This window comes from Mollisia scopiformis, assembly GCF_001500285.1.
Source record: "Mollisia scopiformis unplaced genomic scaffold LY89scaffold_29, whole genome shotgun sequence".
NCBI lineage: Eukaryota > Fungi > Ascomycota > Leotiomycetes > Helotiales > Mollisiaceae > Mollisia > Mollisia scopiformis.
The window spans coordinates 528,658-553,737 of record NW_017263609.1 but is presented as its reverse complement, the minus strand read 5'-3'; the positions used below and the strand labels follow the sequence as shown (position 1 = coordinate 553,737).

The window sequence follows — 25,080 nt, the reverse complement described above, 5'->3', positions numbered from 1 at the left end:
GCCCCGTTTGGGAAGCCGGCCTGGAGACTCACCTCCTGAATGGAAGACCACTTAAAACACGTCTAGCAAAGGACTTACTGGCTAGAAGGTGTGCTAGACAAGGGATTCCATACTGATGAAGGACCGGATCGTCAAGAAAGGATATCGACATAGGAAGTATTCGTTCGACACCGAGGGTCTTCTCGGCTCTGAGCACCCCAACGAAGAATATATAGAGAGAAGTGGCGAATAGATGGCGTGGCCTGGACCTACACTGAACGGGGTGTCAGCCTAAGCCGGACTTTTCGGGTGTTCCTGACAGCAAGAGATGTAAGATCTACATGAAGATGCCAACATCTCGACCATCTGTTCGGGAAGACCGCAACCCAGTCGGTATCATCGCCATGAAACGAAACTCCTGCCGAAAATATCTCTTGTGGTCATGTCGCAAGAGACGATCATGGGAATCGGGACGGAGCTACGAATTATCTGCATCGTGGCTGAAGCCTGTTGTTGGCTGAAATCAGCACTGGAGTGCTTGATAATACCTGTGGATGCTATCTTAATTCCATGCAGGTGCTGCTAGCTTGAGAGGCAATTTTTACAGATCATGCGAGAAGCAGCAATCTTGAATGGGCTAAGTCTACGTTGTGTTTCCCTGCCACGTCTCAGTAGGACTAATCACGCCTTTGCGAAAATTCTTCTGCGTTGCGGCATCGACAAGACTGCTGGTCATCTCGGGAGGAGGTGATATCCAGAAGAGACTCGAATCTCGGCTAGACTTCTTCATCTGCCGTCAATGCCGCTCGCTTCCGTAAAGAAAGTCGCTCATGAAAGTAGAAATCGTGATGCGAGATACTTCTGGAAACCTCATATGGAACTCCAGATGATATGAGTGATCTTCATTTGACGTACAGTCGGTTTAAGGTTATGGGTCTGCCGACAGGCGAGCGGACAGCGGATTTTTGAGTTTCCTACCTACAAATCACATCAGATGGTTGCATCGGCAAGACGGTGCTAGAATACCGCTAGAAGCGTGTTCGACGAAGGCTGGTGCACTGTGCCGAGACTGCAATTGGTTATATGGTTCAGCTTCATCCAGCCTTACCGAAGAGCGAGGTGCGATAGAAGGTTGTGGAGTTGCGATTTGGCCTTATTAGGCTTGGTAACGGGCGTAGAGCTGTTAACGGACGTACCGTTGCAGCACCATTGGCGACTTCAGGGGTTGGTGGATGTCGTGCGCTACGCTCGGCACCGACGGCGACTGTGCGACGCTACGGGCTTGATCGGACAAGCGAAGAAGCGAAGTGAACGATGACGGGAGCGACTGCGCTGCGGCTTCGATACTCATGCCAGACTCACGTCGACGACAACAGAACCCCTGCCGATTGCATGGGGCTATGAGATCGAAAGTTGATTATTATTGCTATTGAGTTGAGTATATCTATCTATGATTGAACTCTCAAACAGCCACAATGTATTCCTCGCTTCAGCCACGTTCTTACAACGCTGAACATGCCTCTAGGTCGCCCGCGACGCCCCGGTACGGACGCAGAGCGTGCTGCCGCGCGACGTCAACAAGTCAGAGAGAATGTGAGAGCCTTTCGTCAGAGAAACCGAGAACGAGCACAGTTAGACAATCAACCAGAAAGCTCCGATAGTGAAGCCCTTTCTCGCCAAAGTTCCGTTGCGAGGTCTGAAGCTGGCTCATCATCCCAAGTAGTGGCTTCTTCGTCTGAGGCCCTCAGTACTTCATTCCGGAGACTCAGTACCTCGTCACAAGCTGCTGGGTTGGGATCGACAGCCTCAACAATACCAACTTCTTCCGTGGAACGAAACATCTCCGTCACAAGCGAAACTATTGGACGAACGATCAAATGGTCTCTTGGACTGCCGTTCAGGATAGACTTAGGTCCTGCTTACTCTGGTGCCTTCATCGCGGCGTTTCAATACCGCAGTCTACCTGCACCTACGCTCACGGTGGAAAGTGATTCCATCGAAACAGAATCTCTCATGACGTTGTCTACAGAGCCGCAAGACACCATTACGGATATAGCACCAACTGAGCAGCAACCTACAGATGAAGCCTCAAATGAGCTTACTCGAGTTGAAATTTGCTACCATACATGGACAACGTCAGTCTCTTTCGAAGCCATGTCACCTGGATCTGAGATGTTGCGAGAAGCGTTGCTGTCAGCTGCCTTGAACCTTATTAGCATAGAGAGGAATGATAGAGCAATGGCTATGCAAGCTGTTCAAATTCAAGCGACAGCATTGCGGAAACTTAGGGATGGCTTTGATGACTATCTGGAGAACAAAGATCCAGCGAAAGCCACTCTGCTATCAGCAACGGCTTTAGCTTGCTCAATGTCCGAACTTCTCGTCAACAAATCTTGGGATGGGTTTTCTCTACACCTCAAGGGAGTTGGTGCATTGATTGAGCACGCAGGTCCGGACGCTCTCGATGATCAGATAGCACGAGATCATTTTTATGGGTACCGAGCTGTTCAGTTTCCGTTCTCGTTCCTACACCGAAGAGGGTCCTTCCTCGCTCGAGAAGAATGGATTAACCTCGAATGGAGAGGTGGTGACTTGGGCAATTGTCCTATACATACCTTGCTGGATATTGGACTTCAAGTACCTTCTGAGATGGAGCACTACGACAAGAATCCCAATCGAAGACCAGGCGCATTGAGAAGGCAACTGAAGAAACTGAACGATCTCGCTTCGGAGCTGAATCAATGGAAGGTAGATGTGTTCTCCAGGTACACTTCTGCAATGTATACAGCAGAACCAGCAAGTTGGACAGGGCTTCATAGCGAGGCCATACACTTCACCAACGACATCGTCGCCTCTTCCTTCACAGTTTATACCGGTATACGAGTTGCCCTTTTTTCTCTCGTCCGGCAACTTGCCGAGGATCTGAAGGCGGAAGATGAATCAGCGATACCAGTCTTGACATACTCCATCGAGGAATCCTTCAAATGGTCACGAATAGCTTGTCAATGTACAGAATACTTCTTCGCAAGAGAACCAAACGTCGCAGGCAAAGTCCTTTGCCTCTTTCCTTTCGATACCGCTTGGAGCACCTTTGTAGAATTGGGCGAAAATTACGATCGAGATATGACGAATGAATTACGATGGTGTCAGGGTGCAGCTGAACGAATAGAAGCCACGGGCCTACCGGTTTTCAAGGTACGGAGTAGGATTTGAGGGGCAGTTGAGTTTTAGATGAGCAGCAGGCTGCTCGAATTTTCTTCTGTCATTCGTTGAAAAGTTTTCGTTTGATTCTTTTGTACTTTCTTTCCGTTCGTTCATAGAAGGCAGTACGGCAATTTTCTTTCTGTGGTCTGGCCACTTACTCATCACTTGTGCATCATATCCTGTCGCATTTCTTCATTGCCAAAAGTTTAGATATACCCCCACTTACATTTCTGGATACAATCGTTTCATAGTTAATATTTCTATTCTAAAATTTCCCTTTCTAGTGCACCACAAACATGCTCAGTAGTAACGAGAGCAGTCATGCGAAACTTTCTTTTTCAATCAGCATGCATTCTTGTAGTTCAAGTTCAGATCTCAAGATATCTCATATCCCTGCGCAGATTGTTTTCCTCGTTGCGCGTTCAACGGGTACCACGGACCTTTTCGCTCATCTTGATTCCAAGTTCGCCACTCGGTCGTGCCGAGATTCCGCGATAGCCAAGGGCCCTGCGTTTTAGGGCTGCGTCTTGATCACTTATTCTACGCCGAGCCGAGATGCTCGGATATGGCCGGAATATCACGTGTTTAGGCCGTGGAAGATCCGTGGAACGCAAATGGTTTGGGGGAGATGGTAAGCTGCGATTTCTTCGATAAGAAAGAGGACTCCGGCTTCTATTGAAGGACTTGGGTCTTGCCAAGTGGGAGCAGACTATGGGATCCGATCGCGAGCCCTGCTAGGGCTTGGATACAGCTACCTATCAGAGGTAAACGTGGCAAGAGGTCTTGCTGGACATTGTAGCAAGTGTTTACCTCTTGGATATTTGAGATAGTTTCTACGCCCATATGAGGCAATTGAGCAGACATCTCAATGAAGCTTCATGCCCCCCGGGCAAGGTAGGTGCCAAGGTAAGCGGGTACTAAGCATTTCGACATGTTCAGTCCATGCCCTTATTATATTTGATGGGATCTACATACATCCACGGAGATGCTGATTCTTTTCGCGAGCTCGGCGAGTGTCGGCGAGAGTGGAGATCAGGATTGAAAGAGTTTTAATTTCGTTGATCCTTAGACCTGGTTGAAAGAGAAGTTGCGGTGAGATAGAAGATGGGAGAGCGCTCGGCGAGACGAAGGATAGTGGAGAAAGACGCAAGTAAGTAAGTAAGTATGTTCCCCTTTCATGAGTCTTGCAATTCTCGCCGTGATCATTCAGCATTGGCGCATTATGTATGGTATGAAGGATTTCATGCTTGTTCTTTGAAATTTCTACTGCAGGTGTGAAGATTGTGTTCGATTTCGGGGACGGTCTGTTGGGACAAGGTTGAGGTTGGAGGTTATAGTCTTTGGCAGGGCTTGGAGATTAAGGTTGTGGTTTGGATCAAGGAGGGATTGACAGGAGGTGTTGTTCTTTGTCCTGGGATCCCTGGGCTAGGGCGCTGGTGTTTTGATGGAGATGCTTTTTGTGAAAAATTGGGCTTGAGAGGTTGGAATTTTGAGGCAAAACACTCCTCCCCGCAGCACAGGGAACCGGGCGAGGGAAAAGTGTATAGATAGGCTGTAGTAAAGGAGTTATGAACACCATTTGGATCTCAGCTCCCGAGAACTTTTATCACCAGACGTTTTCATACGTGAGTTCCGAAAGAGCAGCGCTGGAGAAGAGACGGAATTCATTTTCGGTGAGGTAGGCTGTGGGTACTTAGATCAAGTTGGCATTCTTGCCAGTGGAATTAAGGAAAAGGACTTCTGCTGAGCGCGTCCTCTTTGATTAATGCAATGCTTCAAGGTGTATGTAATACTTCCTCAATTTAAAATCAATACAAATACCAGTATATCCTCCTTGAAGTCACATATCTCAATGGAATTAAGAACCTTTCCTGACCGTGCTTTCGGTTCAAGAAGTAAAGCTAGCTAAAGTTCGTTCTCTGCCTTTCAATATCGAAGGCTTTTATTACTGAGAGTCTGCTGAAAGAGCCCAGCCAACATATCGCCTTGCCATTCCGTGGGGAACGGATTCTTCGATCATGGTGGAAGCTGAATGTTTCCTCTCCGGATGGACGAGCGTCTCCAATTGTCCATCTGTCAGAGGTCGGAGTATATCTTGGGAAGGAATTTCAGCCAAGGATTACCGTGTTAAAGAGTATAATTTAAGATTGGAGGTTGTTCGTGAGGAAAGGGTTGGTAGGATTCGAGGGACTCTGGAGTTAAGTTGGCTAGAGCAGTTGAGTAGTAAAATAGTGGTGGCAAGGGAAATATGAAGAGCGTGCTTGGGAAATTGGTAATTCCTTCATAATTGGTCCAGTGGAAAATTAGACGTGGATTGTTGTGTATTCTTTTACGATCCACGGTCTCTAAACTTCTTAAGGATATTGACAGATGTAGACTTAATAGGCTTTCTTCTACGTTCTTGCTAAAGCTCAAGGGTGAATAATTAAAGTTCTTGTCATTGGAAGTGGAGTTTGTGAGGTTTGGAAAACATTTGGAGTATAATGAAGGCTTGCTACAGAGTACGGATCGGTCTGCTGAACATAGAGATGGCTTGAAAGAGGATTCGTGGATTTCGGAATACATTCAATTGTGTCTACAGCTTGCTTCCACCGGGAGGAATATTACGTATGGCAATAGCTGACAAAACGCAAGTGACCAATCACTCTTACCTTTTCCATTGGCGCCCACGTTCCCTTGATATTCCACAGCTCTGAGCGAGGGGATGGGATTGTTCATGGCCCTGATATGCAGTTCCTCTCTGTATGGAAGCTTCGCTCTTGTAGTACTGACTGTACTGTGGTTTTCTGAACTCTACAATTGCTGCTGGCGTCCTTCTCTCGTAAGATGGTGCCGCTGGTGTGAGTGGCTCTTTCTGTCCGTCACCAACCTAGTACTAAATCTTCTTAGGATAGCTGTCTTCCAAACTCAGTGCTCCATCTTTCCTGTATGTGGTGATTCTGATATCGAGTCTTCAATGCGAGGAGTGATTCGAGAACGGTAATATTGATACCTCCAGCAGGATTGAGGGCTTTTGTGTGCAGGTGGTAAAGAAAGTGGTGATCTAAAACTGTGAAATCTATCAGTATGGGCTCTGGTCTAAGGTTGCGGTAGAGAATGGCTGAACTTCTTCGCACAATGGGCTTTCTCCACTCCATCTGGAAGGATTTCTCGCGAACTGGCGCTGATGTCTCAATCCTGTGGAAAGGAACTGCTCAGAAGGCGTTTGCGGTTTCGAGTACTTGGAACAATAATGTTTGCTGTTGGATAACTTCATTTGATGGGAGTGTGCTTCTCTAGAAGAGAAAATCGAGAACGGCAACAAAAAAGATAACATCATTTTCATAGGTAGGCAGCAGCAGCGTTGCTGATTGGATTGTGACCTTTCCGTGCTTTTTATCTGCAGCTCCCGAGGCTGTCACTTCGTGCTCTTGATTCTATCATAAAACTAAGCTGCAGAAGGCAAACAGGCAAACAGATTGTCTTCAACGGGAGGCTGCACTTGGATATGCATACTCGAAACTCGATGAATCTCTCCCTTCTGCTTCCTTTCAAGTATCTAGGTAGGTACCTTAGGCAATCAACCAGGCAAGAAGAAGCTTCAGCCTTACGATTCCTTCCTTTTACAGCTCTTGCTGCTGTAGTAGATCCGCGCTACTGTGCCTACCTAGCAGGGGTGGCAGAACGTGATCTGGTGATTTCGCGAAGGGAGCCTGCATATAAAATACCCCGGCTCGCGTCCTCCACAATCTTTTTCCACCACTTCCACTTCCTGTACAACAACTTACAACTTCCGTTCCTCTTTCAACCTCCATCCCACTTCCTCCAACTTCGATCTCCTCTACTTCCCACTCATACTCTTCCTCAATGGCAAAGAATAAGATTCAAGGCAAGGCTAAGGCCAAGCTAAATACCACAACTGCAGCTTTCGCAGCCAACATGTTCGAGGCCGTCGCAGACATGGATGGCAACCCAAACTCTCCCGCTGAGTTCGATGATACTCCTCACACCGACGAGGAGATGTATTTCAATCCACCTGAGGGTGCGACCGAGGTAAATTATCATCGAGCTTTCTTTGTTCTTGATTCCCACCCCGCACTCACGCGTCGAGGCTGTTTGTTTGGGTGTGGACAAACCTTCCCCCATACAAACGGAAAGCCTAATGCGTTTGCTTCACCTTCGCGACATCATCCTCATCCATTGTTCTTCATCTTCGTCTGTTCTTCTTCGTCTCAAGTCGAGCCTCCGACGTTCATGGCGCAACTCGAGACTTGGGCTCAATTGGAACCAAAGCTGACATACACAAACACAGGCGGACAAGAACCGATGCAAGGTCTTGAACTACATCCACCGACGCCTTCGAGGGAACCTCCACCGAACCGTCCCTCCAGTTACCGGTAAGGAGGCTGAGAACGTCGAAATCTACCACCGTGAGACTTACATGGGTGATACCTTCGAAGTCTGCGCCTACTTTCCGGTTCGTGTCGCCGACGGTTTCAAGGACTGTGTCGCCGTCGTCAAGTTGGTTGCCACTGACCTTGAGAGTGATGATGCACCGGATCATGTTGTCTCGTCCCACGCCGCTTGGACTTCTGATGCGCAGAAGGACAAGTACACCTTGACTGTTGATAAGATCAACGCAAACTACTGGACTCCACGCTGGGTCTACATCGTCAAGTACGTTCGCGAGCGTATGGCTAAGGATTTCGACAAGTACGGTACCGAAGTCCATGTTGAGGTTGAGTCCGAAATCCCTCGTGGTACAGATCTTACCAAGAGTGTTGGTGCTGGTGGTGCTGACGGTGTTGTTGATACTGGCATAGAGATGGAGGAGGTCATGCAGGTGTTCTCTGGAGCTACCGGCAAGATTATCGGCCCTAAGGGTTCGAAGATCCACGAGATCAAGGATGCCACTCATGTGGTTGACATCCAGATGCCATCCAAATCTGAGGATGGATCCAGACCTCGTGCTCGTGAGCTCGTCAACATCACCCTCAAGGGCACTCGGACCCAGATCAACAAGGCCAAGGTCATGATCCAGGAGGTTGTTGATGAATGGGTAAGTCTTTCCCCTATCTTGATCCATCTCCTTGCTTGAATGTTGGTGGACGCTGACATGATGTAGGCCAATGCTCCTCGCCCACCTCGCGATGGTGGTGGTGGATTCTCTAGTACATACGTCAATCCTGATCCTATCCCCGACTACAACGCCATGAATGGTGGCTCTGGTGGTGGCCAAGGCGGTGCTGATGCTGGCGGCGAACTCAACTGGGCCGATGATGCCAACAATGAGGCATCATCTGGTGAAGCTGGTTGGTCTGCTCCAGCAGCTACTAGCGAGTGGTAAACGAATGATGTTGGTGGTAATACTGGTAGATACGTCTGGGGAGATCTTTCATGTCTTCAATTGCTCTGGCAGACATCTGTTTGATGGTTGGCATCGAGATACGTGTTGCTGGAGGGTATACTGCTGGTGATCCGGATTGATTGGTGTGGGAAGTTGAGCATAGATGGGGAATGGCATAGCATAGTCCTTCAATCTAAGACTCGACCAATCCTGAATCTCACACTTGATGATAGATGAAGTGATATATTCTAACTCGAAGTTACTAACAGTCTTTTGTAAGAGGCTATATGTTTGCTATACTGCATTACCAACCTATTTGCTCAACCTCCAAGAACAGCCATGATGTTTTACCATATCATCTATGCGGATGGAGGGACAATTGCGACAGCTCCCCAGAACAAAGTGTTGATCTGATATGGCTTGACTCAGACAATAAAGCACAACTCAATGCAGCACAAGATTGTATTTCAGTACCAGCTCTGAGCTCGGTGAGCATCGCAAAGTCTAGACATAATCTATCTGTCGTTGAATGTGGTTCAACTTCCTCTGCCAGAACACTGTCGAAGAGAATAGTCGCTGTTCCGGTGGCAGAAATCATCAGAGCTCTTCATGCATCACAAAGACTAATCTTTGAAGTTTTGAAGATTTGGTGGCAAAGAAAGGTTACGATGAAGACGACGTCCTTCTTTTGTGTCCTCTTTTGAAGGTCGGCGTTAAATATCTTCTGGGGTATTTACTGCTAAACGCTCATTGGCCACCGTACCGAGACACCCTAACATTGCGGCCGCCTAGTGTCACTTCTCGATCTCGAACCCGCCTCAAAATTTCTTGAATATCTTCTGTTCGACAAGCAAGGTCAACACTGCAGCAACTGTCAGGATACATGCATCTGAGAGTGAGAGCTTGTCAAAGAGCTTTATGTAGTCTCAGTCAAACAAAGATAACCCCACAAAGTGCATTTTTCACTCAGAAAGCAGTAACGAATCAGCTGATCATGGACCTTGAAGATCATCCAAAGGTGAGCTACCTATATGCTGAGCCAATTATGATGTGAGGCTGACTAAATTAGAAGCATCATGGTCACGATACACATGCGATACCTCCTCAAGCAATATGCAATATTTACAAGAAATACCAGAAGATGGACGATGTCGACATAGACTCTGATCTTGAAGTTGTCGACTTTGGCAGGGGTTTGACCAAGCAACAAGACAAATCAATCGTACCAGTTGATACAATCTCATCTGAACTGGTTGCAACAGCAAGAGATAAGTTCATGAGCTACTGGCCATCATTTGACTCTGTACCTCGAGATTCAACGCCCAAGGCATGTACAATTTACGAGCACAAAGACTTTGCCGGTATGAGTTTCAAGACCACGTGACGGGAGTTACTGACCCCTATTCCAGGTCTTCGAATCCTCCCTTCTCTACTTCCACCAGAATGTCAATTTCTGATGCTTGATTCGATCCTGCACAGAGACCTTGCAAATCCACTTCACAAAACGAACATTCACCAAGATTACAGCATTCCATACCCACCACCCAACGGAGATTCGTCACAACCAGAATCATTCTTCACGTACCCGCCTCATTCAAAGAATCAAGTGTTCACGCCAATCAATCCACACTCGAACCATAAAGCGCTGAATACAACTCAATTTCTGCATAAGAAGCTCCGCTGGCTGACATTGGGAAGTCAATATGATTGGACCACTCGAGCATACCCCGCCGAATCACCAACGCGCTTTCCAGCTGATATTTCGTCCTTGGTAACTACATTGTTCAAGAATGCCTTCAAGCCTGAATCCGGAGTCGTTCTTCTGTACAGTACAAAGGATTATATGCCCGTGCATCGAGACGTGTCGGAGGAATGCCAGAAGGGACTTGCGAGCTTTACGTTGGGATGTGATGGCCTATTCATCTTATCTCGAGACAAGAAAAGGGAGGATGGAGAAGCAGCAGACGAAGATGACGAAGAGAGAGAAATGGAAACGTGTGTCCTGAGAGTCCGAAGTGGTGACTGTGTGTGGATGGGTGGGGAGACGAGATGGTGCTGGCACGCGATGCCAAAGATTATGGGAGGAACATGTCCGAAGTGGCTTGAAGACTGGCCCGTTGGCGTAAGTGGGGAACAGAGGAAGGAGTTCGAGAAGTGGAAGGGATTCATGAAGAGCAAGAGGCTCAATATAAGTTGTCGACAGGTCTGGAGCTGAAGACAGACAATCTCCTCCTCGTCGAATCAATTCTTCTTCTTTCCGAACAACTTCTTCAGCTTGCCGCCAATGTCCCACCGACCGGTACGACTCTCCTCCTTCTCCTTCTCCTCTCCAGCGGCAGCGGCAGCACGAAGATCTCCCACCGTCTCACAATGTCTCAGCTTCGATCCACCACCCACAGGCTCTCCCATCTTCCTCTCCTCCCCCAGATTGTTCAAGCTAGCCATCCTGCTAGCCGCCCGCCGCTCAGCGTTGACCCCTTGGGCCCACTCCAACGACCCCTTCTTGTGGAGGCGGGGGACAGGGCCCAGTGGGACATCCTTTCGGATGAATTGCTCTTCTCTCTTGCGTCGCTCGACCTCCTTGCGGGCGTACTCAATGTCTGACTCCCGGAAGCCCAGACGAGACTCTCGGCCTGATTGGGACATTGTGTTGGAGGATGGGGTTGGTGCTTGTGATTGGTAGTTGTGTGAGTATGGTTGTGGGAAATTGATTGCTGTTGCTGTGGTTGCTGTGGATGTCGGAGTTGTAGATCTTGGGATGTTGTCGGGTTGAATACATTCAGATCGAATGTTTGCCTGCTTCGCTTCTCTCGACTCCTTCCAGCCTCGTCTCCAAGTAGTGAATCTAGATGCAGCCATCATCCAGTACAAATGACTAAGAGAATGGCACAATATTTTTCTCCCAATGCAGACAATATAACACCATGAAGTAAGGTATAGACGGCTAAGCGCTGATCTTCTTTCCGCAATCGTGAGTGTTTATCCTCATTTTAGCGTATATAAAATCTAAAATGCCAGTCTTCAGAAATCTAAAAACTAAAACACTAAAGTGATCGTACTCGCACCTAAAACACGCTCTCAAGAAAAGTACGTTCTGGTACTTTTCAGACATTTTTTATAGCCTACATATAAACGCCATGATCTTGAGTATCTTAACTTGCGACTTTGTCTCACTAGAAAGCACCCATGTCCTGTTCAACAATAAGGATTGTAGATTGTCTAGCTTTTGTACATGTATGCTGTATGAGGGTTTCAGGTAGAGTTTCTTATTGTGTAGGTAGAACAGGGACATTCTTTATACCAAGAAGTTGGTTCTGAAGTAGTACTTTAGTGGAGGTTATCTGCAGATCCAGTTGTCTGTAGAAGAAGACTGGGACTTGATGCAAGGGCTCTGACTGCCGTGCGGTATTGTGATGGGTATGCAAGGAGTCCTCGTAAGCATGGTGATCTTTAGAGTAGGGATTACGGACTAAGTAACGAGCTTTGAATCCAGTCCTCTTTAGCCTGAGAATATGCCTGGCTTACTAAAAGCGTTTGTCTCATCCTATCACCTTCTAATTCCCAAAATCGCTATTAATGGTCACAAACTCATGCGTCAAATCACACGTCCAATAAACCGCTTCCTCGCCCCCATCCTCCTTCCCATCATCCCTCAACTCAACCAAAACCTCCACATCCTCCTTCTCCATAACCTCCTTCGCCCTTTGCTCATCCACCACCCCCAAAACTCCCCTCTCCATAAACTTCAACACCTCTCCTCCCTCCGCAACAAAACTAACAGAAGTCAACTCCCCAACAATGATCCCCTTCCCCGTATTCATCAACGAATACCCCAGCGCCGCCACCACATTCCCCCAATTCGGCTCCTTGCCATAAATCCCCGTCTTAAAAAGCACTGAGCGCGCAATCACAGACGCGATATGTTTCCCAGCCGCATAGGATGGAGCGCCATGGACGCGAATGGTGATGAATTTCGTTGCTCCCTCGCCGTCGCGGACTACTAGTTTTGCCATATCGGCCATGAACTCAACTAATATCCTTTGGAAAGAAATAAAATCTTCACAAGAAGAATCGAGTGAGATTTCTGGCCCGCCTGCAGCGCCGTTGGATAGCATGGCGAGCATATCGTTGGTGGATGTATCGCCGTCGACGGAGATGCAGTTATACGATTTCTCGGTAGCGGTGGATAGCAATTTTGCAGGGCGGGTGCAGAGATGGAAGCGTCGGTACAAATGATTCCCAGGGTGGTGGCCATGTTGGGGTGGATCATTCCGGAGCCTTTGGTTAGGCCGGCGATGGAATAGGTGATGGTGGGGGAGGAGGGGAGAGTGAAGGTTCGGGAGACGAGTTTGGGGAATGTGTCGGTTGTGGAGAGGCCACGGGCTGCTTCGAGCCAGTGCGTGTGGGAATTGCCCATGCTGGCGTGGAGGGTGGGGATCCCTTTGATGATGTTGTTTATAGGGAGGCTGGGGTTGATTAGTTGTTGCTGGTGAGTTTCGTGGAGGAGGGTGACTCACCGCTGGCCACCCATTCCGGTATGCATCACCATCACAGAAGACTCTGCTTCAGCGTCTGTCGTCTCTCCAGAAATATACCTACCGGCTTCTTTACTCATTATCAAAGAATCCTCAAGTCCCTGCTTCCCAGTGATCGTATTCCCACACCACGAATTCGCAATCACACCCCGTACTCCCCACCCTTTGGTCCTCCTCACAATCTCCTTCGACACCGTGATCGAAGCATTCGGGAATTCATTCTTGGTAAACACCGCAGCTCCATTGGACGGCTTCTCGGAAGCTACGAGGACTAAGTCAGGTTGAGACTTGCTTGCTGGTTTTATGCCGACGTTGATGCTGCCGACTTGGAAGCCTTTGGGATACGTGCCGGAAGTGGGGACGAATCTTTATTTGTTTGCTGGGATGGGTGAGTTGCCGAAGATGTCGAATTTGGAAAGTTGGCGGGTTGGGAATTTGAAAAGTCTTTGGGATGCTATTTGTGAGGAGAGTCTGGAAAAGTGGAGATTCATGGAGTTTTGAGCGAGCGGCACACTCTTGTATAGACTGTGATGCGATGTATGCTGAATGAGGGAAGGACTCGCGCGGGCTCTTCTTACTTAATTCTGTACGTGAGGACATTCAATGGCTTCTTTTGATCGAGTGTAGATGTTGGGAGAAAGTATATTTCAAGAGTCAGGCGAGGTGAAGGGAGGCGAGCTGCTTGCTCTGAGTCATCATTGGTCAATTGGAGCACTAGCGCGAATTCTCTTTTCACTCCACACGTGAGGGGTGAGTTTATTCATTTGAAGTTTATCATCGCAATGAAATACAATGCATTAACTCTCTGTGATGTACTCAATTGAACCATTTACAGATCTTTCCGTTAAGTGAATCGGGTTATAGAGCTCCCACCAACCTCGCCGGAATGCCCCCTCTGTGTCTATGTGGGTAAGACTTGTACGCATCGCCTTTACCTACCCGGAAATAGTCCTCAGGCTCACTCTAAACTCCACTCATCTCATAACGAGAGAAAACATCATTTGGCGCCACTTTCGCTGCTACCCATCCCGAGTCTTTCCATTCGTCTTTGAGCGCCGTGCCTGGATGGAAAAACGTGAGTAGGCCGACGGCCAAGGTTATCATAGTCCCTTCTAAAAGCATGAATAGAACTTCATCGTTAGTCAGTCTACTGTCGAAGCCTTTCCAAAGCTCGGCAACACGGAATGTAGACCGAACGAGGATGAAAATTGTAGCGAATGAGAATGCTGATTTTGTCAGGAGAAATGATTAAGTGAAAGTGTACCACTTACCGACGAGGAAGAGATTGAAATGCCTCTTAGTTTGTGAGTTGAGATGTACCGTTCTCCAGTACCGACTCGGACTTTGTACAAAGACGTCTTTACCCTGCCTCAACCGAGTTACGAGTAAGGCATAGTAGCACGAAACCCCGATGAAAAAGAGGAGAGAAAGGACCTGGAAACCAAGACCTGCCACTAAGATATGTGTCCCAGTGTCCGACCCTTTGCTTGTGCTTGCAGTGTCGGCAATAGCACCACCAGCAGCTTGCAAGACGAGTGCAATAAAATCGCAGGTCATGAAAGTGATTGAGATTCGCTTAGGCGTGAGCCAGCAATAACGGACGCCGTAATGGACGATGATTCGTGAGAGTGTGAGATAGATAGCTGCATTAAAGAAGACTGGTCCGATTGTCAAACCGATCAAGTATCTGCCTATTGTTAAATACATGTACGCGTGGCTGGCTGATAGACTTACATCAAAAATGGGTTCGCGTCGAAAGGATTGTAATGCATCTGGACACGGCCGAGGTATCCCACAACTTCAAGCACCAGTCCACTCATGACGGAGAAAGAGTAAGACCAGGTCTTATACTTCCACGTTTGGACAGCCTGTACGACGAATGTTCCGGCGAATAAAGTAAGATAAAAAGTGTTCCCTACGAGACTCGGATCGTAGTGAACAGTCGCCATAGATAGAGGGCATGTGTCGATGGTACAGCCTCCATCGTTGTTCATTTGAGGCATCGTACCGTTTTGAGGATCTCAGTATCTCGAGCAGAGGATCGTAGCCGTACAAGAACTTGTTGAAACTTTGTCTGGAGAAGATTTGAGGTTCAAGAAAGATATCACGATGTGTGATTCATATTCTGGTTTGGGGGAGGGCCGAGTCCAGTGAATGAACACTTCATTCCACTCGCCTGCGTGATGAACATGAGAGTATGTACCCAATAGTGACTTTTTTGTTCTCATACATTCTCTTCGACGTTTGTCTCTTCTCTGATGCTTCGTAGTATACAAGTTGCGACATGATCAAATGTATTGCATTGATTGAATGTTGACTTGACAATGTTCGTTACACTCGTAGAAGAAGTTCCACTTGGATCGTTTCATTGCAGAGACGTAAGGACTCCATAGGGACAGTCATCTCTTCAGCTGCAAAACGCCTTTCGAGGCTTTTTGAAACGCTTGATTCATAAGTCTTGACTTCGGACCTGTCACACATCGCATCGTCAAAGCAAGTTTCGGTCAACATATTACCGTAAGAAAATTACGAGGATCGTCTCGAGAACATACATATCTGAAAGGGAAGTTGTTGTATCTCCTATCATGAAGAACACACGGGAGGAAGGCAACACGAATTTGATTGAAAATTCTGCCATCTTCCACCGCCCCGAAGGACCTCATCTCATTTCACGCGATGATCTCACTCCGACTTCCTCTCTCTCTCTGAAGAACAGCTCAATTGAAACATCCAAAGACTTGGTGAGAGGCAACCCGCACGGAATCGAAGTCTCTAAAGTTACCGCACAGCGCTTATGCGGCCCAGCCAGCTTCGCCCAGGCTGCAAGCCCAAAAATAGGCATTCTGCCTGGAATACCGAGTACGGCACTGGGTCACGTTTTCTCGCGCCTGAACAATCCCGTCTCTCTACGCGACGTAGCATTGCATAGCAGCAGTGTCATTGATAGCCAAGCAATGCTATAGCTCAACCATAAATACCCCTCATCGTCCCGTTTCTGCGTCAGTCTCTTTCATGATCAAACAACTCAAGGCCACCCTCGCAAAAGTCACCTTCAAGCCAAACACCACCTCAAAAGTCCCGTTTCGTGACAATGGCGGATTATGATTATCCAGGCCTTGGTCTTCCCTTGAGACACTTCCATCAAGATGATAACGACTCGTATCCCTTGGGCATTCATGGGAATTGCTGGGGCTCAGACTCTGACCTTCTACCGGTCCGCGAGGTCGCCATGATGATCATCATGGACAGGCTGATGGACAAGCCCGACTGGGAAAAGAAAGTCTTCGACGACGAAATTATCGCCAAATGGCGTAAAGAAGCACTCGAATACCCGGATGACTCGCTATGGAAACAAGCAACTGGAGGAAAAGTTCATAATAGATGGGCTGGCCAGAGAAGTGACGATGAAACCACCTTTGTGAGCAGCCATATCACACCATTGACGGGCATCATGTCGAATGAAGCATTTGACTATGTGAGTTTGGGCGACTGGAGATAAGATTCGGATTTTGCTGATCAGAAGAAGTGCGTACAAGAGCTTCGAAGCAAGGCTCAGTACTATAAAGAGTCAGCGCTGATTCCCACCCTCGATGCTTGTGCAACCGTCGTCAAATCAGATACGCTTATCTCTTCTGACATGCAAGTTGAGCTGCGAAATGCCTTTGATAAGTTGAAAGCGGACCAAAGTGCGTCTCCAGACTGGCATCCCAACTCCAGCGAAATGGTCCAGGATCTCCTCCATCCTTCTATGTATCCCCTCGTCTATGGCCGGAGCAGAGTTCTCAAAGAAGAAGTTGTTGGAGTCAATGATGCCATTGAAAAATGGGCTGGGAAAGGGGAAGTCATCGACAAAGATGACTCTGAACTGGGTACCAACGACAGATACAGTTCTGGTATCGGTGGCAGCTATCCACCACGGAACTTTTGGTCTAATACGTATCAATGGCTTCCCTCAAATGTCGCATTTCAAAAGGATGGTAGTGTAAAGTTCACGAGTTACATCAACAATCTGCATCCTGGGAAGTACCCCGATATGTACCGTACCATTGAGAAATTCATCGAGACGGTGCTCCCGGCTTGGGATCAATGTCTTGCACGTCGCATAGACTATCACAATACAAAGCACGGCGCAGGGCGTACGGTATCTCGGTTTTCTAAACCTTCACACCCTGAGTGAGTATTTCCTCCAGCCCAGGCCCAAGCTTAGAGAAGTTTCCTGATGAGACTCCTTACAGTGACGATAATGGTGACAATTGGGACCCGTCCGAGCAAGAAGAAACACCGTAAGTGATCATTCAACTCCCCAAACACAATCAGCTCCACCGAATCGCTCATAAAGTCGTAAAAAGTGTCAATACAGCGGAGGCCTCTGATTCCGATGCTTCACCGACAGCTGTGGTCGATTTGGAAGAAGAGGCTGAATCTGATGACTCCGAAGAATACGACAATGAGGAAGATAGGCAATGGCGTAGAGCAGAGAAGAGATGGCACAAGATTCGAAAACCTGTTCAGCCACAGCCTGATCCCTTCAAGGCCGTGGACGATTTCTATGTTCCTAAAGAAAGCGTGCAACTCTCGAAGCAGTTCAAGGATACGGGCTTGCAAATCATTGTCAAGATGGCGAGCATTGAGTTGACACCTGGGAAGCCGGAGTTTCCTGTTGGTGGTTGGCATGTAAGTTGCCAACATTTTATCGTCGCTTGAATTCTCTTAGCATTTTATGCTCAAATTCGCATCGTCTTTAGTTCTTCGCCATATTGTAGTATCAAAGCTGACATGTAACGCTTGAAGGTCGAAGGGCAGATGAATGAACGTATCTGCGCAACAGCACTTTACTATCTCGACAGCGACAACATCACCTCCAACAATCTATCCTTCCGCATGCAAACATCCGCCTACATAAATGACGAATACACAGTCGGGCAGGACGCGTACCACTGGATGGAAAATATCTATGGAACCGAACTTGGATGCGGGAACGCTCCGTGTCTCCAGAACTATGGGAGTGTTGAAACGAAGGAAGGAAGATTGCTTGCTTTCCCTAATGTTTTGTAAGTTCCACCCTTACCCAGGACCTTTGTAAATAGACTGATTGTTGATCTTCCAGCCAACATCGCGTATCCCCTTTCCGCCTGATCGACCCCACCAAACCAGGACACAGACGCTTCGTCGCACTCTGGCTCGTCGATCCTCACATCCGCATCATCTCAACAGCCAACGTGCCTCCTCAGCAGCTCAATTGGTGGGCCGAATCCATCTTCTCTGACTCTGACGAGAGTATCTCTAAGCTCCCAGCCGAACTTGTTGAATTGTTTCAGCAGAAAGGAGTGACCATCGATCCGAGTGAAAAGGCAGAAGGAAAGCTGCCGCCAGAGCTGAATAAGATGTTGCTTCAGCATTTTGAAGGCGAAGGGGCGCTTCTTATGGGCGAGGAGGAAGCGAGGGAGCATAGGGAGAAGTTGATGAGTGAGAGGAGTGCTTTTTCTCTGGCTGCGGATGATGAGTGGCATCACCATTCTTACTCTTTCTGTGAGCATTAGCTTGCAAATTCAAGATAGCAGCTGTCTGGAGATTCCTGGAGGGGGGTTTTTTTTGGCGGGTTGATAGTCGGGGATCCAGCAGTGTTGATACTTTGCTTTGTATGAAATGATTTAGGGATTTCTATACCCTCATCCGAAGTTTTGTGATATACAAAATTCTACTTTGAAAATTTCTGTTAAACTTTTGGAAATGCAAGTATCAAGTTGCGGTGAAGTGTGGCAGAATATCATTCTGCCCTTTGCAGCGTGATAGTGACCGTCCTTCCACATTTCGGCGAGTTAAATCGCAATGCCAGAAACTGCCTAGGCATGGAGTTGTTCATCCGTTGAAGCTAGAATGATTTTCTATCAGTGCTATTACTATCACTTTATTGAATAGGTACTTAAAAAGAGAATTACGAGAAATGTCGAAAGTGAATCTCAAAGTGTTACAAAATAGAGAAAACAAGATGAGAAGGAAGCTCGAGTTTCTAATCTCCGAAGCTCTTGCCATATTACTCTCATGTGACTGGGAACTCCGTTTGGAAGGGGCGATTCTGCCAGCAGGCACCGCCTTCGGCCACCTTCACTTACTCGTTAATCGATCTCGCCCGGAACATGTCTTCCTTCTCAATCTCACAACTTTTTGCGCAGTCGACGCCCTTGCCCACAGATAACACCCATACTTCTATTTTAACTGGAGCTGAGATGCTACGTCGTTCGTTCGACTTTCCCTTGCCATCAAGTTGATCCTGTGAGGCTCAAGCAGAAAATAGGATTTGCACTCGAGCATCCAATTGAGCGAAGTGTAAAGAAGAAACCCCGCCTCCGCCTCACAGATGTGAGGGCTACTACCTCTTTGGGTAAAATTTACCTATCTCGTCACCGGTATGGAGTTTGGAGATAAACGAGAACCCGGTGAAATGTGCTTCGAATCGCCTGGTGGGCGACTGAGCGAAACGAGTGTGCGTCATCGTCATCGTGCCGTATCTACACTTTCTCCGTTTGTACCTTACGAGCTGACAAACGATCCAGAATCCCGGCAGTCAGTCACCTATATCACGTTGGGGGCCGAAGAATGGATGCTTCCGCGTCTCGCTTCAAGCGCTCCGGTCGCTACTCGGCTTCGGCTTCGGGTGGAGCTCTCATAGGCTATACTCTATACCGTATACGCATGTCGTTCATTGGACTTGTATGACTCCCGCACTACACCATCCCACGAAGGGCACGCCATGCGAAGCACAGGCGGATGCTACAGCGGTGACCCAGAATTCACGATCGTGGGTTCTAAAACGGTCCAAACCCAGGGGAGGTACCCTGAAGAATTGCTCGCTCGTACCACAGATCCAATCAGACTCGGTCAGATCTACGCTACTCTGGAATAGGCATTTGTTGCGTTTACGGCCGGATCGTTATGCTCTTCATGGCTCTTCTCAGCCTCAACTCGTCTAATCTTCTGTCATTGCTTGTATGGCAATCCAACAACAGGCGAATGTGGGTCGTCATAGACGCAGTTGAGGGTTTTGACGATATGAACCGCGGCAAACTTCTTGACCCTCTAGCGGTGAGTAATTTGATAACCGTCTTATCCGTTATATCCCTTCAGTGATGGTGTTGCATTGTTGCCAGCCTTGTTTTATGTCTGCTCCTTGTAGAGTCGTAAGCTTTCCTCCGATTCTGATCTGGCTGTTTATCCAGCGTCTTGAATTTCTCGTTGCGTCTTATTTTTCAGGTCACTCGTCTAACTCGATTCGACTGGGCATCATTTTTCCAAAAAAATTTCTTCCGCTTGGGACTGATGATAAAGCTGGAAAATCAATTTCTATGTTTTATGTCTATGTTATGTGAGAGGCGAAGTTGCTCCCACCGATTCTCAGCAACAGAGAGTCTGACTCTAGACCGGATGAAAAACAGGGTTACAGTGTGCCTAACCAACGAAATCGGCGCGGACGTTCTCTGCTCCAATCAAATAGTCCCCGCTGACAAAGCGCTTCGAGGATTAAATATCCCCTGCAAGAAGCTGTTGCCGTTCCGGGCCCCCCATGTCTGTGCCTCACCGCAGCAACTGTACAGTAGGTACACCAGGATACCTAAGTCAGAAGCTTATTTACAATTACTGTCTGGAATTGGCCCCAATGCATTCAGATGTATATAACAAGCTCACTTAGCTCATCATCTATCAGTTGCTAATCGCTCCGTGAACTTTATTTTTCTGCCAAGATGTCGTCAAACAATCGCGGGTCCCAGTCAGGTATGGAGAAGCAATCCGATTTGAGTATCCGAGGAAAGCGCCATTCCGACCAGATCGCAAAGTCAAAGAACGAGTCGAGTCTGTCTGAAATGGCAGCGGTCCAACCCAAGAGCGGGAGAATGGGGAAACCGAAAACCCGGACGGGATGCATCACCTGCAAGTACTGTTCCCGATTTAACCCACCTATCTTGCAGTTTCACTAATCAGAACAGAATACGGCGTATAAAGTGCGACGAAGGAAAGCCATTTTGTATGAGGTGTACTCTAACTGGACGCCAATGCGATGGATACCGTCAACCCTCGCAACTGAAAGGAACAGCTCCACATCCAATGCAGATTGCAAAGCTGCGGCCTGCTACTCCCGCTCTGCAGCTGCATCTCGTTATCAAACTGAATCATCGCATACCACCTCAACTAACAGAGTACCCCGACCGGACGCATTGTGAGCATAGATCTCTCGAATACTTCCGATGTTGCACTGCGACGGTTATGTCCCATTGGCTAGTGGAGAATTTCTGGAAGTACCAGCTTCCTCAGACAGCGAACTCTGAGCCAGCTACTCGGCACGCCATGATTGCATTGGCAAAGATACATGAAGACGTTGAAATTCAACGAGAGGGCATACCAAACGATCCTCGACTTGCTCCAGAAGTATCGGCTCGTCGCTCGCAATATGCTCGCCATCACTACAATATCGCCGTATCAGAGCTGGCTCGGGCTCTGCGAGAGCGAACAGATTCAGAAGAAGTCGCTTTGATGGTCTGTGCCCTGTTTGTTATATTCAACTTCGTCTCTGGCAACTCCTTGGCAGCGATCTTTCACATGCACAATGGTGTGGAGATCTTGAGCAGATGGAAATCTTCCAAGATTGGGAATCGAGTTCTAAGCGAAGGCTCTTTGGAGAAGAATTTGATAACCCTCTTTGGAAGACTGAGTCATCAAAGCACTTCATTAGACGAGTCCATCCCAGAGCTACGCCCTCATATGCCTACAATGATTTCTTTTCCTTCTTTGCAGGTAGCGGGAACGTCCATGGAGTCATTGGTTCGAGAGGGACTCAGACTCGTGCGCATAGGAGCAGTCTTGGCCTACAACCCTCAAGCAGCAGTACGCTGGGACGACCTTGAACTTCAAGCTTCCGGATTTCTCGCGGACTTGTCCCAATGGCTATCACAATTCGAAAGCCTGGTTGCTACACTTCCTATACCGCGCAATGACGGAGATGAAGGACAGATTTACAGGCTACGGGTCATGTACCTCACTGCACATATCTGGATCTGCTTTGGAGTCACCACACCCGAAGCACCAGAACCCACATCCGTGCTTGAACAATTCCTTAAGGTGGTTGAAGAGATATACACCAAATGGATAGCCGGACAACTTGGATGTCCATCCCTTCATATATTTGATCTAGGAATTATACCTCCTCTAGTATTAATCGCCACAAAGAGTCAGAACCAGATGTTGAAAGAAAGGGCTCAATTGATGCTTCGGAAAGCAGCGCCCCTCATTGTCCTGGGCACACCACCATCAATACCGGTCTCGATGGGAACAGTAACATTACGCGATGAAACGTTTTCCGGAACACCCTTGCCGACGAATCTAGAGATCGAAATGGCAGACATCGGTGAACACGGAACGGTCGAAATCGAGGTCGAGCCTGGAGCGACGCAGATTGGGATATCGTTAAAACCCAAACGCTCTGGAGATGGATGGGAAGTGAGGAAAGACTTTGCAGTATAGACGACAATGGGAAAAACTCCGCATCAATTTTGCAGACATCCAGCTTCCAAGTTCAAGGAACGGCAAGCGTTTGGTAGTCGCCCATTTATTTTCTTCTTCAACGCATATCCTCTGTTTGCGATCCAACATTTCATCCAAAACCTGTGTTCTGCCCTGATGTCCGTTGGCGCTAATTGATACTGCTTCATGTTTGAGGGTCCCAACATCGGCCTCTACTCTTGTTATCAACTCACGATCCTTTTTTTGGATGCGGTTGAGGCCTTACATCCTTGCAATACCCCGCGCAACGGCGACAACCGAAACATTTAACCTTGGTGTTTGACGGGTGCGGAGCAGGAACGGTCCGCCGTACCTGGTTCACCAAATTTCTTCGTTCAATTGGGCGAGACATTGAAACACCAACATCGAGGTTGTTTGCTTGTCAAGTGGTGGAGCTTTCCCACATCTTGTGGAACTTGACTCTTCTGTGTTGCGAGTTTTGTGAATCATTGAGATATCTTGGCTTCGTCACCGACCAAGTGTAGCAACATGTTCTTGTGGTCGACGCTGTTTGTTCTTTTGCAATGCAATTCGGGTATGTGATCTGGAGAAATATTCGTTCGCCCGCAACTAATCCTTTTCTTCAAGTTCGAGGCACTCGTCAGATACAGAAACGTCAGATCACTGCTACGCCGCCCACGACTTGCACACCGTCCTCGGCTACCACTACGATCAATTCACAGGCAGATGCGAAAGCTTTATCAACTTGTTTTGTGATAGCGGGGTCAGTCTTGGTTTCAACAGCTGTGAACGGCACAATTTCCTTCGATGGTCCACAAAATATAACTGGAAACCTGATCGCAGACAGCGCCGACTTATTGACAGGTCTCTCATCCTCGTCACTCAGCAACATCTCGGGAGATATCATTATCACGAATCTCAGCAACACGTTCGATGTATTTAATTTCCCCAGCTTGGGTTCCGCGGGAAGTTTGACACTTTCGTCACTACCAGGCTTGGGTTCGGTCGAGACTTTGCAAGGCTTTACAACCAAGTCGATGACGATATCGAATACATCGCTAGGGAGTGCTCCACTCTTGTCTAACGACACAGAGATTTTGGACATCAACAACAATTTCAGAATCGGCGACCTGGCTTTCAATCTTGCCTCCATATCTACCTCACTGAACTTCGACTCAAATGGTGCGGCCACATTCTCTTTCCCGAAGCTCGTATGGGCGTCCAACATCACCGCGATAAATGTTCCGCAACTCAATTTACCTGTTCTTGCCGTCGTCAATAATTCTTTCGGAATATACGGCTCCTTGGAAGTTGGTCTAAATGCCCCTCAATTGACCACCATTGGCACTTTCGAAAACGCAGTAGGGACGGGATCTCTCTCCGTTGTATCGAGTCCTGAATTAACGACACTTGGCCTTGGTTCCCTGAGGTTGATTGGCGGCAATCTAAGCGTGATTGGCAACAATGCGCTGCGGTCCATCGCACTTACTGCCCTCCAAACAGTAGGCGGGGGCATGGATCTTGAAGGAGGTTTCCACTCGTAAGTTCCTTTCTCCTACTCTCCAGAACATATGTTTAATCTTGGACAGAGCCAATTTCTCGAGTCTAGTGAGCGTCAAAAAAGCCATGAGTATCCAAACCACAGACTCTAGTTTCGATTGCTCAACGTACAAGGCGCTGGATTTCACGGTCATCCAGGGAGGTTTCGAGTGCAGAACCATCAACAGCAGCATGTCCACAGCACCAGCTCCTGTAGTTGACAGCCCAAGTCCAGGAATCTCACCAGGCGCAAAAGCGGGGTTTGGAATAGCTATACCGTTAATAGCGGTATTATCAGCTGGCGCAACATTTTTCTGGCTGAGGCATAAAAAGAGGAATAGGATGACAGTAACGGTCGCGCCGCGGCTGGGCTATTCGATAGGGGCGGAACTTCCGGGCGGTGGAAAGAATGAAGAGAAGGGATTGCCGGTGCAGGTGAATGAATTGGGGGAGTATTATTTTAAGCCGGTCCCTGAGGCTCATGAGTTGTGTGGTGGGGAGACGGTTGAGGAGGGGAGGGGTGGAGGTGAGATGAGGGTGGAGCGTGTTCAGGAGTCGGGGAGTAGTGTAATATAGAGACGCGATACCTATTCTCTATTTACGATTTGTTTGTCTAATCTAACTAGCTACTGCGTAAGACTTCACTTGCCCTCCTCGCTTAATTTCTCACCTCTCTCCACGTTGAACGAGAAGCGAGATATAGTGAGGCAGCACGGAGTACATTAAAATGTAAAAACATTGGAACTCCAAATCCTGAATGAAATCGGAAGGGAAATAAGCTACGACGCAGAGTTCGGAGCCGAAACTCTGTTCGTAAACCTACCTGGCGAATTGCTATATATATTGTTGGTTGGTAGTGCTTACCAACCGGCTAATCCCTCCTTTGCTGACTGCATTCACTTCCAACACTTTTTTTTCCATCATAGCACTTTCTCCAACACAGCCTCTCCTACATGAAAAATTCTTAATCTTCAGATTAAACCA

The 25,080-nt window shown here is 47.9% G+C and overlaps 9 protein-coding genes across 9 annotated transcripts; 5 read left to right on the top strand and 4 right to left on the bottom strand.

Annotated features, from left to right (window-relative positions):
• Positions 1 to 1,494: 1,494 nt before the first annotated feature.
• On the top strand, positions 1,495 to 3,192 carry LY89DRAFT_676194 (uncharacterized protein; the record flags this gene model as incomplete). The annotated part of the gene is made up of 1 exon (XM_018213566.1): positions 1,495 to 3,192. One exon carries the CDS (start codon positions 1,495 to 1,497, stop codon positions 3,190 to 3,192), a length of 1,698 nt encoding a protein of 565 aa, XP_018063755.1.
• Positions 3,193 to 7,243: 4,051 nt separating this feature from the next.
• LY89DRAFT_286214 (uncharacterized protein) lies at positions 7,244 to 8,491 on the bottom strand. The gene has a single exon (XM_018206488.1). It carries the CDS (start codon positions 8,246 to 8,248, stop codon positions 7,415 to 7,417), a length of 834 nt encoding a protein of 277 aa, XP_018063754.1. The 5' UTR covers positions 8,249 to 8,491; the 3' UTR covers positions 7,244 to 7,414.
• A 1,012-nt stretch (positions 8,492 to 9,503) lies between these two features.
• On the top strand, positions 9,504 to 10,724 carry LY89DRAFT_741111 (uncharacterized protein; the record flags this gene model as incomplete). The annotated part of the gene is made up of 3 exons (XM_018220664.1): positions 9,504 to 9,527; positions 9,579 to 9,870; positions 9,919 to 10,724. 3 exons carry the CDS (start codon positions 9,504 to 9,506, stop codon positions 10,722 to 10,724), a joined length of 1,122 nt encoding a protein of 373 aa, XP_018063753.1.
• Positions 10,725 to 10,737: 13 nt separating this feature from the next.
• LY89DRAFT_286196 (uncharacterized protein) lies at positions 10,738 to 11,527 on the bottom strand. Its single transcript, XM_018206487.1, has one exon. It carries the CDS (start codon positions 11,369 to 11,371, stop codon positions 10,751 to 10,753), a length of 621 nt encoding a protein of 206 aa, XP_018063752.1. The 5' UTR covers positions 11,372 to 11,527; the 3' UTR covers positions 10,738 to 10,750.
• Positions 11,528 to 12,063: 536 nt separating this feature from the next.
• On the bottom strand, positions 12,064 to 13,766 carry LY89DRAFT_711201 (Arginine biosynthesis bifunctional protein ArgJ beta chain; the record flags this gene model as incomplete). Its single annotated transcript, XM_018217885.1, has 4 exons — positions 13,559 to 13,766; positions 13,027 to 13,410; positions 12,677 to 12,975; positions 12,064 to 12,602 (listed from the first exon to the last, which is right to left on the bottom strand). The coding sequence occupies exons 1-4, from the start codon at positions 13,642 to 13,644 to the stop codon at positions 12,064 to 12,066; spliced, it is 1,308 nt and encodes a 435-aa protein (XP_018063751.1). The 5' UTR covers positions 13,645 to 13,766.
• Positions 13,767 to 14,007: 241 nt separating this feature from the next.
• LY89DRAFT_598289 (RTA1-domain-containing protein) lies at positions 14,008 to 15,038 on the bottom strand (the record flags this gene model as incomplete). The annotated part of the gene is made up of 3 exons (XM_018210032.1): positions 14,008 to 14,270; positions 14,316 to 14,731; positions 14,779 to 15,038. The coding sequence occupies 3 exons, from the start codon at positions 15,036 to 15,038 to the stop codon at positions 14,008 to 14,010; spliced, it is 939 nt and encodes a 312-aa protein (XP_018063750.1).
• A 716-nt stretch (positions 15,039 to 15,754) lies between these two features.
• Positions 15,755 to 18,723, top strand: LY89DRAFT_628514 (uncharacterized protein). The gene is made up of 6 exons (XM_018211183.1): positions 15,755 to 16,519; positions 16,571 to 17,217; positions 17,280 to 17,327; positions 17,394 to 17,718; positions 17,836 to 18,095; positions 18,152 to 18,723. Exons 1-6 carry the CDS (start codon positions 16,136 to 16,138, stop codon positions 18,582 to 18,584), a joined length of 2,097 nt encoding a protein of 698 aa, XP_018063749.1. The 5' UTR covers positions 15,755 to 16,135; the 3' UTR covers positions 18,585 to 18,723.
• A 1,851-nt stretch (positions 18,724 to 20,574) lies between these two features.
• LY89DRAFT_286120 (uncharacterized protein) lies at positions 20,575 to 22,839 on the top strand. The gene is made up of 2 exons (XM_018206486.1): positions 20,575 to 20,974; positions 21,027 to 22,839. The coding sequence occupies exons 1-2, from the start codon at positions 20,784 to 20,786 to the stop codon at positions 22,555 to 22,557; spliced, it is 1,722 nt and encodes a 573-aa protein (XP_018063748.1). The 5' UTR covers positions 20,575 to 20,783; the 3' UTR covers positions 22,558 to 22,839.
• On the top strand, positions 22,822 to 24,814 carry LY89DRAFT_286113 (uncharacterized protein). Its single transcript, XM_018206485.1, has 3 exons — positions 22,822 to 23,131; positions 23,185 to 24,097; positions 24,147 to 24,814. Exons 1-3 carry the CDS (start codon positions 23,086 to 23,088, stop codon positions 24,670 to 24,672), a joined length of 1,485 nt encoding a protein of 494 aa, XP_018063747.1. The 5' UTR covers positions 22,822 to 23,085; the 3' UTR covers positions 24,673 to 24,814.
• Positions 24,815 to 25,080: the final 266 nt, after the last annotated feature.